Consider the following 14,166-nt stretch of genomic DNA (forward strand, 5'->3'; position numbering starts at 1 on the left):
TACCTGTAATGAAATGAGCTACATAAATAAAATTAAATTGTTGGTTATTAAGCAGGTGCTCATAAACGATTCACCACAGGACATCAAAGATAAAATACAAGAACCAGCATAAGATCCAGTATTATAAGTGTAAATTATTGCTGGTTCTATTCTGTTTAAGGCGTGTGTACTTATTTTTGGGAGGTGAAGAAAGTTCCAGATACAGACAAAAAAAAGAAAATATACAAGAAAAAAATGACCGTAAATAACAATAATAATACCATCATTTTTTATTCTAGCTAATATTAATTGGAGAGGTGAGGGATCGTAAGTTACCATTGGCTCTCCGGGTCCCATAGAAACGGTGATGTAGCGGCGGAGGGGCCGGGTCTTCCTGCAACAGCTGAGGCGGATCTGCAGCTTGATTACGGCTCACAGCGGACTCCAACATAATTGATGACCTAATTGAAAAGCAGGAGGAGGAGGAGGAGGGGGGAGAGAGTGAGAGAGGGAGGAAGAGAGAGAGAGAAAGAGAGAGAGAGAGAGAGAGAGGAGGAGGAAAGAGGGGGGGGGGGGGCTCGCTCACGGACAGGAGGAGAGAGAGACGCGCTCCAATGAGAAAAGTTTACTTGTTCTTCCTCCGCACAATCCCACAGCTGAGGGCATTGATGTGAGCGCAGAGGCTTTCTGTTTTTTACGCGCACTTCTTTCCCCCCATCTTTCACCCTCACACACGGAGCACAAATCCACCTTCTCACCTTTAGTTTAGCGCGTGTCTGTGTTTCTTTTCTTTCCCTTTCTTCTCTTTTATGAATGATTCTCTCTCGCAATACTACAACTTCTACTTCTACTCAAATATCCTCGGATACCTCGTCGTCCTCGTCTGCACGACCTCACCTCGGCACATCCTCTCTCCTCAAGTTCAGACGCCACCAGGACTTTCACTGCAGCTTCAGACGCACTTGGGGGAAATATCACTCGACGAAGAAAGACTTGATACTCAGTGAAGCAGCAGCCGCTGAGGCGACCGTCAACATGAGTCTCAAAGCTGACGCAGAGCCGAATAACAACGTTTCCATCGAGGAGGAGGTGAGTTTAGCCAAAGTTTTGTCCCTCTGCTGCAGCGCTCAGCGACAGCACGGTAAAATGCGGACTTTTGTAGCCTAAGTTTTGCGTGCAACTTGAAATGCCATTCGCTTACACTGGAGGTTTTCGCTCTGCAATGAAGTCCTGGAGCAGTTTTTAAAGGAAGCGAGGAAGGCGCGATTTAAAGGGGCGAAGCCACAGGAGAGGACCACCGTTGGCACACGAGGCAGACACAAGTTACAAGTTTATCTTCCAAAATGTTATTTCAACACGCTTGCAGTGTCTCACTTGTTTCACAGATTTAAAATGTGTATCACCAGATGTGGAATAATTACAGCAAATGACCTCTAACATGAATCAATTAAGCTGTTAACTGTGTTTTTTGAAAATATTTTATTGAACCCACTTCTCGCATTCACTTCATATTGTTTGTATGAGACCTGTACTGCAAAAAAACAAAAGGGCTCATGAGGCTTCATGTTGGCTTCATATGTGGGATGAAAATCGAATAATTAAAAAAAAAAACGCTTTAAATGAGTAAAATCAGCCGCCCGGTCTGGATTGGAAAAGGAGGAAAAAGTCCTATAAATTAAACAACTTGTGCCTCTAATTTTCAAAATGTATGTAATTTCCTTTGTCACTCTCTTCCTCCCACCATCCAGTTTATTTCCGGGACATTAGCTGCGTTTGTTTGCATTCAGGAGCCAAACAAAATAAGATGCTTCATACAAACAGCTTTCATAACCTCAGGATCCCCACTTTGGATTTATGAGGAGGCTCCAGGTCATCATGAAACTGAAACATTACATGACTTCCTTATTTCCAATTTGCAGGTCTAAATATATTTATATTAAAAAAAAAAAATCACAATGGGAATAAAACCAATAGTATTTAAATCAACTTGATTCATTGAATTTCCTCAAACGATCCAAGTGGCCTCTCCAGCTCTGTGTGGCCAGCTATATTTCCTCCTTTAATGACTCCTTATGGAGAGACACTGAGGGGAGCGCTGGGCCTTTTGTTGGTCCTCCTTTGTTCCCATTGTCTTATAACAAAGCCACATGTGGCCACTTGACTTTTCTTAGCCTAATTTGCTCTTGTATTTTTTTTTTCTCTGTGTAATTAAGAGCAAAGGTCAAGTAAACAGGCCAGAAATGTATTTAAAAGCCAAAGAAAATCCCCATTCAAGTCTGTTTTTTAGAGACCTGTTAAACTGTCAAGAATACAGTGTCGGTGTCAATCATCAATGGTGTAACTAAATATATGACTGATGCATTTGAGATTTTATTAAAAACAATACAGCGTGCCTGGACTTCACCACAGCTTCATGTTTATGCGCTCGCAGTCGACGAGAAGCCGGTGGACAGATTAAAACATCTCCATTGAGTTTGTGTCCAGCTGAGCCGGCCTTCATTTGCTGTATGTGCTGACTTGTAAAGGGCTGAGAGTTGCTGCTGTGCGGCACCTGAAAAATGCCGGAGGGCCGGCAGGGTTGGGGCCGCGGGTCAGAGGAAGGAAATGGTGTCACGCTGTGCTCTGTTGTCCACTGCTGTTCGTCTGGCAGCCCCATTGTACTGAGGGCCTCCCCACCGGCTGGGAACTATCGGGCCTCGCTGGGTTTATTTCACCGGCCACACTGGACTGTACGCGGCATCGACTGTCGGTGTCTTGTCAGGGCAAGTCCAGGGGTCCTTGAAGGGGATCCAGGGGTCCCCAGCAGGATGAAGACCATCTTGTGTTCAGTTTTTTTTTTTTTTTTTTTTTTTTTAATCATTCAGACAGTTGTTTAGATCTGTTAGTGAGACAAATATTAACTGTTGTGGGGATTAGTTTGAAATCAGGTTTATCAAGTGGTCATCTTTTTGGGTCTTAACAAGGACTTGAAGCAGTGGTTCCCAAACTGAGGGTCAGGGCCCAGCCAGGGGGTCACTTGATAAATCTGAGGGGTCATGAGAGAAAAGCAGGAAACTTATTTCTATTATTTTTCAGACTTTCTTCATATCTTTGCTTTATTAATTACTGGACAATTTGACCTCCTTTTCTTGGAGGGAATAATCACTTCTTTAGTTGAACCTGCAAACTGATGAGGGGTCGCAAGAAGACGTGGTTTGGCTTTTAGGGGTCAGAGGCCAAAAAGGTTGAGAACCAGCGGCTTAAAGGGGTCAAATCTTTGTAAGATACAAAACATCTAAATTGCGTGACCAATGCGTTTCAGCTTCATCAGAGTCCAGAGAAAGTTTGGCAACAGCTGACCAATAGGACAGCTGACTCATCATGACATCGATTCATATGTCCAGCTCGAGCTGTACTGTGTTGTCTTTTGTCACATCGTGGTCCTTTTTTTTCCCTTAAGCTTTCAGAAATAAAACATGTTTATTCCCTTTCAGGTGTCCCAGGACTTGATGCCATGAATGTATTCGGCACATATAGTTTTGTTGAATGTTTCACTGTGAATGTCAATATGTGTGTGTTGGTTATTAAGGAGGAATGAGAGATGTTGAGACCACGGCCAAATATTTATATATATATATATATATATATATATATATATATATATATATATATATATATATATATATATATATATATATATATATATATATATATATATATTTTGTGCAGCTCGGTTCTTATCCCGGCTGAAGACTTCCAATTGACCAAATGCAGTTTTGCTTTTTGTTTGCAGGTACGAACACTGTTTGTCAGTGGCCTACCAGTCGATATCAAACCACGGGAACTTTACCTTCTCTTCAGACCTTTTAAGGTGAGTTTCAACATGACGTTTTTCTAAGGAAAGAGGTTTTTTTTTTTTTTAAGGAATAGACTTGACTTCTCACCCGTCTATGTGCCAGGTGCTGGAACAGAATCATGGAAAGTGTTTCTAAAATGATTATCTGCACAGAGAGGAAGACATTTTTATTTTTTGAGTTTAAACATTTTATTAAATACAGTATTGAGGATGCAACTGTAAACCACTTTTCATGATTTCATGATGCAGGAATAGTACTGCCTGTGGCGTTTGATGCTTCAGCCCACACAGTCGACAGTTTATCAGTGCTCCTTGTTTGTCGTTGCATCAAACAATCCCCCTGTTAATGGAAGTCCAGATATTTGCATATATGGAAATGAGGCCACATAATTGTTTGTCCATTGCTCTGTTTTTTGACTGGACTCCAGTTCCATAAACACCCCTCCCACCCGTGTCCTAACTAACCAAATTGGAAGTGGTATCCCTCGCACATGGATGATCTTGTGGAATGTGTAAATGAGTAGCCCTCGCGATTGGCCAACCAACCCTCTCCGTGACCCAGCTCGCCCACCGTGTAGGGAAATTTTTATTTCTCCTCGTAACATTCAGAGGTTGTGAAACCACTGAAATGTTTTGTTTTCTTAAGTCATTGTTGCACTGTTTTACTTCTACAGTAGGCAAACACTGCACAGTGTGTGCAAACAGGGTTAAATCTGATTCACTGCAGGTTTACATTCAGGTTTGATCCTAATTAAAACCTTTTTTTCTTTACAAGATGGTTTCAAGAGAAACCTTTTTAAACATTGACTGTATTCTACCTCTTGTTTTTCTACTCTGAACTACTGAAGCTAAATCTGGTTCAGATTGTTGCTAAGGATTTATCACAGCCAGTGAAACTTGTTTAATTTTCCATGGCTGTAAATCAGGATCAGGAAAGATCCCATCTATCAATACTCTGGTCAGGCAAAATTCCCCTTCGTTTCTCAGGAATTTGCTCCTGCTTTAACCAACCATTGTGCTGTTTTAACTTGGTTTGGCTTTATTTGGAAATCATGCTTAATCTCTGCTTTAAACTAGTGCAAAGGAGAGAACCCTCACATATCTGATAACGTGTGCTTTCCCCTTTTTTAAACCAAACATGGTCTTCATTTTCTTATTTTTAGCTTTGAGGATAAAATTAACAATTCAGTGAAAACTGCATTTGTTGGAAATGTGCATGTTTCTTTTTATTTTACCATAACAAATATAAGCACAACACTGACAGAAGGATCCTGATGACCTGCTCTCAAGCTCGAACTGAAGGTGCACACTAGCAGGTTACTCTTGATATAGCGAGAAGTGTTCATGCTTGATTTCCTGCATGTGACTCCGGGGTGGATAATTGGCTATCTTTCTTCCCCGCAGGGTTATGAAGGGTCACTGATTAAGTTAACATCAAAACAGGTGAGACTCTTTTCCATTGCTGGAAGGACCTACTTTAATGCTATACTAAAATACTAAACAAATGGCCAGGCAGCGTTTGTAATGTCAACATTGGCTAAAGAAGAAAAAAGGAGAGATTATCCTCTTTACTTGCTGATTTTATTGCCGCAGGATTTTCTACCACAGCATGAATATTATGATATTAAGATGTCTAAATAATCAATGATATCTGACAAAAGGTTCTTGCGTGTTAACATGGGGTCACGGTGTGTTTCTTCCCTTTTGCCTTCCAGCCTGTCGGGTTTGTAACCTTTGACAGTCGGTCTGGAGCTGAAGCTGCGAAAAATGCACTAAATGTAAGCATTGCCTTGTTTTTATTGATTTATTTCTTCTCTTTTGAGTCTTTTGCTGTTTCATTTCCCCCTTTTTTTTTTTTTTAAAGTCCTCTTTAAATATGTTGCTTTGTATTTCTTAGATTTGTTCTAACCTTTGCTTAAACCTAAAAAAAAAAAAGTGATTGGGAGTTTAAAAAATTCTTCTTTCCCATAAAATTTCTCAAAGCCAACCCGTTTTGTCTTCTATAATTCAATGGCAGGGCCATTTTTGGAAAGAGGCCAGAATCCCGTAGCCTTACGGTAGTTTACTTTGACCTTGATACACATCCCTTCTTAGTCTGGTATAGCTTTCCTTATTTTGCATATCACTGCTTTACTGTAATACTTGTTCTATAGCCACATGTGTAGTGTTATTTGGACACATCTTCAGTAGTGTAACCTCTTATTTTGTCACCCAGTAGCCCACATTGGCAGTATCTAACACTTCTCTCTCATAGCCTATAGCCTTCCTTATGAGCATCACCTTCTTAGACACACCAGCAGTCACACACACACAGACACACACATACACCAAAATACTACTCACCTGCATGTGGGCACAACGCTTAGGGCACAAGAACACAAGCAGGGTTTAAACCACCTGAAAGGAATTACACTCAAAGTCTCTCCATCGGCCCTTTTCCTCGTCTCCCTCTCCTCCCGGCTCGTGCGACGGGATGAACTCCTCCTCCAGTCGCCTGTGCTCTTGATTTTGTCATGAGGAAAAAGAGATGCAAGCATGTTGAAATATTTCAGGAGTGTATCCTTCAGTCTGCCCTCTTTTTAAAGAGCAGTTTTAGTTCAGTGACAGCAGTCAGGTGGTGAGGGTGTATTTTAACATCCCACAGCTCAAGGGAAGCTTGAAGGATACATCCCTGAGTATTGAAACACTGCTTTAGGAAAGGAGGCCATGTGAGACTACTGAGCTACAGCCCCTCAAACTCAGCCCACCTCCCTTACGATACTATGTCCCCCTCCTCCCCTCCTCCGTCTCTCCACCAGGGTATCCGTTTTGACCCCGAAAGTCCCCAGACCCTGCGCTTAGAGTTTGCTAAAGCCAACACGAAGATGGCAAAGAGTAAGCTGATGGCCACACCGAACCCCACAAATATCCACCCTGCTCTAGGAGCACACTTCATTGCACGGGACCCATGTAAGTTGTACGGCTGCACCACTCTAGGCTCTCTCATCCACTCTCACCTTGGCAATGCCAGTACTCGATTACCCTTGTTACCCTTTTTTTTTTAATCTGTCTAAAGATATTGTGGCATTAAAGACAAACGGGCAGGGGGTTAAAAAAAAACAGTATCTAACAAATGAAGGACTAACTCACCTCCACATGCATGTGTCATCTCGACTCTTCAGACAGCCGCTTTGCTTCTGTCCAGCTGGGGAATTCCACGCTCTCTCAGGGTTTAGTCCGCAGTTGTGTCGCTGCTCTTTTTGCCTAAACACCTGCTGGATTCATTAGTTTTGGACAGGTGATGGTTGACAACGATGTTAAGCTGCATTCAGACCAGATTTCGTCTGGCGAAATTTACTCGTGTGGCAAAAAGCAGGAGGGGGCAGGAAATGGCGCGGGTACAAACTGTGGCAGCTAGAAACAGCAATTCACAGAAATGTAAATTACATTTTATTAAACATTTTATTGTCATTAACGTCCGTCTCTGTCCTTGCACTCACCACAGCCCAACGGCATCCTTTCATCTCTGCTGCTTGTATTTCATCAAGCAGTTACAAAACAAGAATATAATGAATATATTCTGATTTAGAGGTCGGCTCCTCCGGATGTTGGAAATCCTCGGTGTCAAAGTCCGATCAGATTGAACTCTTATGAAGGGAAAGAGGCGGGTCAGTTTGCAACCAGAAGCAAATGTGTCCCGTCCCGTTCTACCGAGAAATGAATGAGAAGCGAAATCTGGTCTGACTGCAGACTTTTTTTTTTGTAAATTATTTATTTAGTGACAGTTCAAGCTATTACTATATTAAGAATCATCACTGGTCGGTAGTAAACCTAAAAGCCACATTATGACGACACAAAGCAGTAACAAAACCTCTTTTTGCAGCATGTTTTGATGACACATTTCCTTCCTTATTTACTTTTTTAAAAAATTCTGTACTGATTGCTGACATGATGCGAGCACGTATGTTCAAGGGCAGGTCAGTCAGCTTTTTGTTTCCTCCCGCCCTGTACTTCCCCAGATGATCTGACGGGGGCAGCACTGATCCCAGCATCTCCGGATGCCTGGACTCCTTACCCCCTGTACACCACGGAGCTGACCCCAGGCCTCCCTCACGCAGCCTTCACTTACCCTGCGGCCGCTGCCGCTGCTGCAGCCCTCCACGCCCAGGTGAGGGACCAACCGGTGTGTGTTTCTCTTATATTCTATATTTTTTAGAATATAAAGTATCCTCCAGTACACTTTCAGCTCTGACAATCCAGGGAACCTTTTTATAGAGACGCAAAATGAATGCCTGCACTTGGGTATTGATTATCATGCACAGCTACCATTTAAATGCAGGATTTTTGTTGCATTGTGCAGGTGTTCATGTCTCAATTTGTCCATCACAAAGAAGTTGATTCTTAAGGAAGGAAAAGTGTAATCCTAAAACTTAACCAAAGTACATAATTCAGGATGCACCACTGCAATTTCAAACTTGATAACAAGGCGCTCTGTTAAAAGCCGAGGTTCAGAACAGTGAAACAATCCCAGTGGTCCTCGGCGGTATTACAATAACAGCACGAAGGCACATGTTGCTGAATCCAACCCAGGTATCGAGTCTTGCTGTTGGCTGCACATCTTGTGCCCAGTCAACATTATGAAACTGGGGGGCTGAGTTATATTGTAATAAAAAGATTTGTCATTTTGAAATGGAAAATGTCTTCGAGTCCGTCTCTGCCATCAGTGGAAGTGATGTTCCTTGATGTAGTGGAACATTACACTACCTTAAATCCCTCTTTGTGGTTGTCATCTGGCTGTTTTTGGCTCATGGCTTCCTTTTCGTTGAAGAGTCTCAGACATGGAGATATAATTTTTCCCTTTAATGGAGCTGCGTGCGTCACTGTTCAGTCAGTGTACTGGAGGATAAAATGTTCTCTTACTGATAAGACCTGGTGGACTAAGACTTGGTGCTAGCTTTGCATTTAGACTGTAGCTGCACTTCAAGTGGTGGTGATCACTTGCTTTAACATTTTAATATGCTGTCAGTCTGAAATTAATTAAAACATTTGATTTAATTTTATTTGGATCTCGTCTATTCATTTTAAACCCTGTAATAAAAGTTCCATCGTGTCTGCTGAAAACTGGAATAAACAAGGTGGGGGAGAAATGGGCGTGCAAAGTGTTTACATTGTTAGCTAATTGCAGTCTAAATGCGACAGCAACAGTGCAGCTAAGTACAAGGCAGTGGGCAGAGCTTTTGTTAACAGTAGCAATGGAAAATATTTCTCTTGTTGGGTCATTTAAAGTTCATTGTGATTCAACTTCCTCCCGCAATGTAAGAGCACAGGGGAGCGCTACGCTGCAAAGTAGGCAGCTATTACATAGGCCATTTTGTCGGGCACAAGGGGCAGAAGAATGTAAGGTATTTGCTTGGAGAAATTGTCAGACCTGATGGCCTTCTACGGAGGTGCCAACTTACTGTCCACGTTCCTGTTGGAACATAAGCTGACTGTGTAGCCACACAAAGGGGGGGAAAGCCTTTGTAATTGCAATCTGATGAAAGATCCCTAAAATGCCTCCAAGTTCTCTTCCCACTGACTCTTGGCCTTGTTAGTTTGACTGTATGCTACAGCAGCCTAACATCAAGAGTCTCTAAACAACTTCTGATGACCTCCTGAGTATCTTAAGCTGTTAGGTCCTGCAGTCGTGGCCTCTGTCCTGTTTTTATTCAGTGTGTAGAAAGTCGTCACAGGTATGGAAAGGTACAGGCATACCAGCTCTTACCCCGTGGAAATGTTTAACACATGGAGAGGTTCGACTCTCCACATTTCCATGCCTGTTAATTACTCGAGGACTATTGTCCTCAATGAGCAGCTACGTGACCCACATTCCCATGGCTTCGGTGACCAGGGCTTAAAGGGACAGGCCTCCTAAACCTAAGTAAACTGTAGTAAATCGAAGTAAATTTTAAAGTGTGTAAACTGTCAATCTGCAGAATTGAGGATCGAAACTCTGAAACCTAGTTTTGGTCTGGTGTATATGATGATGTTTGTGTTTCTTTAGATGCGCTGGTACCCTACTCCCTCTGAGACTTCCCAGCCTGGATGGAAGTCCCGACAGTTTTGTTAGATATTTAGTGAGTAACCTTTGGTCCAACAGTGTTTTTGTTTTTTGTAGATTTGCCAAAAAAACCCACCCAACATTTGCTAACTGGTAATCTGATATCATGCAAACTGAAACCTGCGTAATGACACAATGTTTGGAAATGCCCCAAATCTGATTTGGCTGGGGAGATTGTGTTGGTCCGTCTCAATACTTTCTAACTTCCCTACCCTGTCGCTGGTACTTGTTCCTAAAGACATAAATCTTTAAAAATGGGCCATTAATAAATAAATAAATATACATACTTTTTTTTTAATGCTAAATGAGTTTCCTAAAACAGCTGGCCACTGTAGTTTTTATCAAATGTTATGCAAGCAGGAGTAAATTGTGACCTTTTGTTGGGAACTATTTCCAGCTGCGGATTAATACACATTTGGTGCAAAGAGTATCTACAGCAGTATGTGGGACTGACAAAAAATATACCGTGTTGATGGTAATAAAATCACCCAGTGCAACAGTGTGGCTCATTTTGTGTTTTCAATAGTTTTTGGAAACAATGGAGGTCTACGGCACAGAGGAATAACACATCAGGCTCTGGATGTACAGTTAGAAGGATCAATTCACAATTGGTTTTTGGTATTTCCATGGGATTTATTGATGAAGAAAAATACAGAATATCACAAACTTATCCTGGTGCTTCCTCTGTGAACATAGACTTTCACTGTTGTTGGACAATTAATTAAAACACAACTTTGAGTCATGCTGTTGGGTGACATGTTCCTTCATTGCAATGAAGCTGGGCACTTTTTGAGTTAATTCCACATTCACCATCCTGCTGCCATGAAATACTTACTAGCACACCAAATGTGTATTAATCTGCTGCTGAAAACACACTATTTACTTCTCTTTGAGTAATGTTTATTAAAAACTACAATGCCCAGCTGTTTTAGGGCATTAATTAGCCTTTAAAAAAAAAAAAAACTATTTGCGGCCACTTTTCAATGATTTACATCTTCAGTAGGAATAAATTGACCTGTGGCAGAAAGCCACTGACCGGCTGGTGAAGTCAAAGTATTGTGAGACTGGATTTGGATTTGTTTGAAAGTAAATATAGAATAAGACCAGCTTTTTTCAATTTTTGTTTGTTTTTTGAAATGAAGGATTTATTGGTGAGTAACTGTTATTTTCTGTTTTCTTCAGGCCTCTGGAAACCACACCTTTGTCCAGCTGAAGTGAGGTTTGCCAAGCTCTTCATTAATTTAATCAGGTTTATTTAATGGACAAATGTGCATTACTATAAACAAACAGTATTTATATCTCCTCCCGATTGTCTCTGGGGGAGTCTGAGTTGAAACCATCTTGCTGTCGACAATCTGAGCTTATCCTTGGCAACTATTGCGGTACCATCTTAGCACTTCAAAAAAAAAAAAACTCATGCAAAGCCTAGTCAAACTCCATGGATCATAATTGCTGAGGAAAATTGACGATTTGAAGTTACCGTTGTTAAGCTAGTCCTTCCACGGGTTACCGCTGCTCCTGGGAGGTTTAGAAGCGTTAAGAGTCATTGCATGTTAGTCTTTTTGGCATGAATTTAGAACGCAGAGTTCTGTGTATCCTAATTTTCTTAGTGTTTGTGTTGCCTCTTTACCTTGGCCTAGACAGCGAAATGTTTTGTTTTCCTGTAGAACCTTGGTCTTACCTCTGTGAAAGCTAGGCTGTTGTGTAAATGGCTTATCTCGCATGGACCTTGTGAATGCATCCCTTCGTTCTATGACAACCCCAGTCCTTATGATCATATCAGTGTCTGTCATTATTTGAGCAAAGGAAAGTACAAATATTTTTGTACTCTTTTGCGTAATGTATATTTATGCATTTTTGTGCAACTAAATAACGAACCTGTATAAGTTGGATGTTTAGTCGTCTCTTGTGTTTTTGGTGTTACTTTTTGATCCTATAATCCTGTTTAATGTAGTTTTAAAGAAGGAAAAAAGTGCAATTTGTTTAAAGGTGAAGTTGGGTATCTGTCAAAAAATGGAAATATTCTGAACGTGGCTTGCGCCATTCTGCTAAAAGGAGATTGCTGTAAAACGATCTTTCAGAATGTGAAACTGGACTACAAACGTAAAGGGTTGCTTTTTTTAGGGGGCCATTTTGAAATGGGAAGCAGGATTAGAGTGATGGAGGAATTTAGTTTGTGGTTTAGAACATGTTTGTCTTTGTATCTGCTGTGCATAAGATGTAACAAAAAAAAATATTCCCATCTTATGAATAAAAGAAGTGAATGCATTTCTGTTTGGGCATCTGTCATTTATCACTGCGGCCAATCAAAGTTAACCAACGCTCACGACACTGTATGCTAACTCCAAGAATTGAACTCTGTGGACATCAGATGTCCACATCAATAATTCATGCCAGCTTTTCGTTTGTAATGCACCATTGCATTACGTGTCTCTTTGCATCATACGTGGAGCTGACCTCCACACTCTGCCCTCATGAGCTGGTAGGAGGCTCTGCTCAGCCAACCATGACGGCTCCTCGAGGGACTCCTGAGTGACTGCTCTCAATACGACCAGCTGCCTAATTGTGGTGGTGACGTGCTAAACATTTGTCCATATTGTATTGTCCAATTAAGTTATGGTAAATACAGGACTGGTATTGCATCAAATATTGACATTCAGCATCCGTTGAACGATGGCTCCTTTTTATAAAAGGCAGCATGGCACACTTGCATCCTCCAGTGCATTAAAGTTTAAAGCTGTAATATGGTATTTTGGGTTGAAATGTATTTCTGTATTAGTAGTTTTTGACCATTGAATCAAAAATCAAGATTGAAGAACAAAGGGGAGTAGTGCAGAAAAGATCAATATAGACTGATGTGAAATTAATCGATGATTTTGATAAATAAGTTAATTATCAAGCAAAACTATCAAACATTTGCTGTTTCTCAGATGTGAGCATTTGCTACCTTTGTTTTATATAACTAAACTGTTAGACAAAATGACATTTAAAGACATTAACCTGATGTCTGAGAAACTGATGGGCATTTTCATGATTTGTGGACATTTTCTAAACTAAATCTTAAAAATAATCATTAGTTGCAGCCCTAAAGGGGACTCTATAATGCATCAGTGGATGCTGACTAAGTCTAATAGAGAATTGGTCATTTAAATGTAGAGGGTTAAAACCCAAATAAACAGACCGCTCAGAAGAAAACCTTTCTCAAGAATCCACCACTTGCCCTTCATGGGAAAACGGGTCATTTAACATCACTTCTCACGCAGAATATTTGGATTGACATTAAATCAATACAAAGTGCGAAGGTGGGGATGCTTCGGATTGGAAGGCAGAACATTTGCTTTTCTCTGCTGAGTTTCATCTGCAGACACGAGCTGTATACCAGCATCAGATATAAACCTAAACATACACTAGCCCTTCTGTTACTGAGGGTATATTTTTATATTTCTGTTCTCTCAGAAACCTCTCTAACTAGGAATTAACGGCCTACAAGAAAGGTGCCAGGTATGCCATGTTCTGTATAAAACACAGTTTCAATATACTTTGCATTTATTCATTTGAATCTTTATCTACAACTGTCATCTTACCAGGCTGCAACAGTTAATGAGCAAAATCAGCGTAAGAGTGGCTGTTTTATTTAATGAATATGTTGGCATTTCTGTTTCCGTCTACATGGATGAAGCCTACATCTCTTGGAAAAAGGGGGGGCTCAAAATCAATATCTAAGAAGGGGAGCCTGGTGTAATATGCAATCGCATTTTAAGCATTCATACTTTTTGTAAACTGTTAAAATGAAAATACAGTTATGATTATTGTTTCAGAGAAATGTGGAAGACAAAAATGTTCTTTTGCATTTATTTTCATATTTCAAACAAATAATGACAAATAAACTTCTTGTGTGAGTCCTCTTGTTTTGTCGCTTCTGCCGTAGCAGCTCTGGACAAACTGCCTCGCTGACACTGTTGTGTGCTGAGATCTATGAATGTAAAGATTTCATGTATCGTCTGTATCTGTATGTTGCTGTGTGTATATTTGTGTGTTTCTATGTTGTACTGGCTGTGAAAACATTGCCGTTGTTACAGTTTTAACAGCACTGTTAAAAAAAAACTGCTTCTTTTGGGAAAAAATAAAACAGCAGGAAGCTCAATCAAGAAGGCCTGGAGGTTTTTTAATGCAGGACTTTGTCACCCTCTACTGACCCAACGTCCACACGACTCACACTGCAATAAAAGACCAAATGATAAATGACAAATATTTCCTGTGCTTGTACGCAAAC

General features: G+C 40.8%; 1 protein-coding gene across 2 annotated transcripts; it reads left to right on the plus strand.

The window, feature by feature from the left end:
* The first annotated feature begins 635 nt into the window (after positions 1-635).
* Positions 636-11,317, plus strand: LOC139286334 (RNA-binding protein, mRNA-processing factor 2a). 2 transcript variants are annotated; one of them, XM_070907086.1, is made up of 8 exons: positions 636-1,068; positions 3,752-3,829; positions 5,219-5,257; positions 5,530-5,592; positions 6,613-6,763; positions 7,813-7,976; positions 9,837-9,909; positions 11,076-11,317. In XM_070907086.1, exons 1-7 carry the CDS (start codon positions 793-795, stop codon positions 9,900-9,902), a joined length of 837 nt encoding a protein of 278 aa, XP_070763187.1. In that variant the 5' UTR covers positions 636-792; the 3' UTR covers positions 9,903-9,909; positions 11,076-11,317. The 2 variants fall into 2 exon arrangements, with proteins under 2 accessions (XP_070763187.1, XP_070763195.1); XM_070907094.1 differs by having other exon boundaries at positions 7,813-7,961.
* The last annotated feature ends 2,849 nt before the right edge of the window (positions 11,318-14,166 follow it).

Source organism: Enoplosus armatus, chromosome 1 (assembly GCF_043641665.1).
Source record: "Enoplosus armatus isolate fEnoArm2 chromosome 1, fEnoArm2.hap1, whole genome shotgun sequence".
NCBI lineage: Eukaryota > Metazoa > Chordata > Actinopteri > Centrarchiformes > Enoplosidae > Enoplosus > Enoplosus armatus.

What these genes read in the sequence shown, in the direction of transcription:
- LOC139286334 (XM_070907086.1), top strand. Translation starts at nt 793, where the DNA reads ATGATTCTCTCTCGCAATACTACAACTTCTACTTCTACTCAAATATCC. An exon ending in ACGTTTCCATCGAGGAGGAG is followed by an intron (nt 1,069 to 3,751) that starts GTGAGTTTAGCC and finishes TTTTGTTTGCAG; the next exon opens with GTACGAACACTGTTTGTCAG. An exon ending in CTTCATTGCACGGGACCCAT is followed by an intron (nt 6,764 to 7,812) that starts GTAAGTTGTACG and finishes GTACTTCCCCAG; the next exon opens with ATGATCTGACGGGGGCAGCA.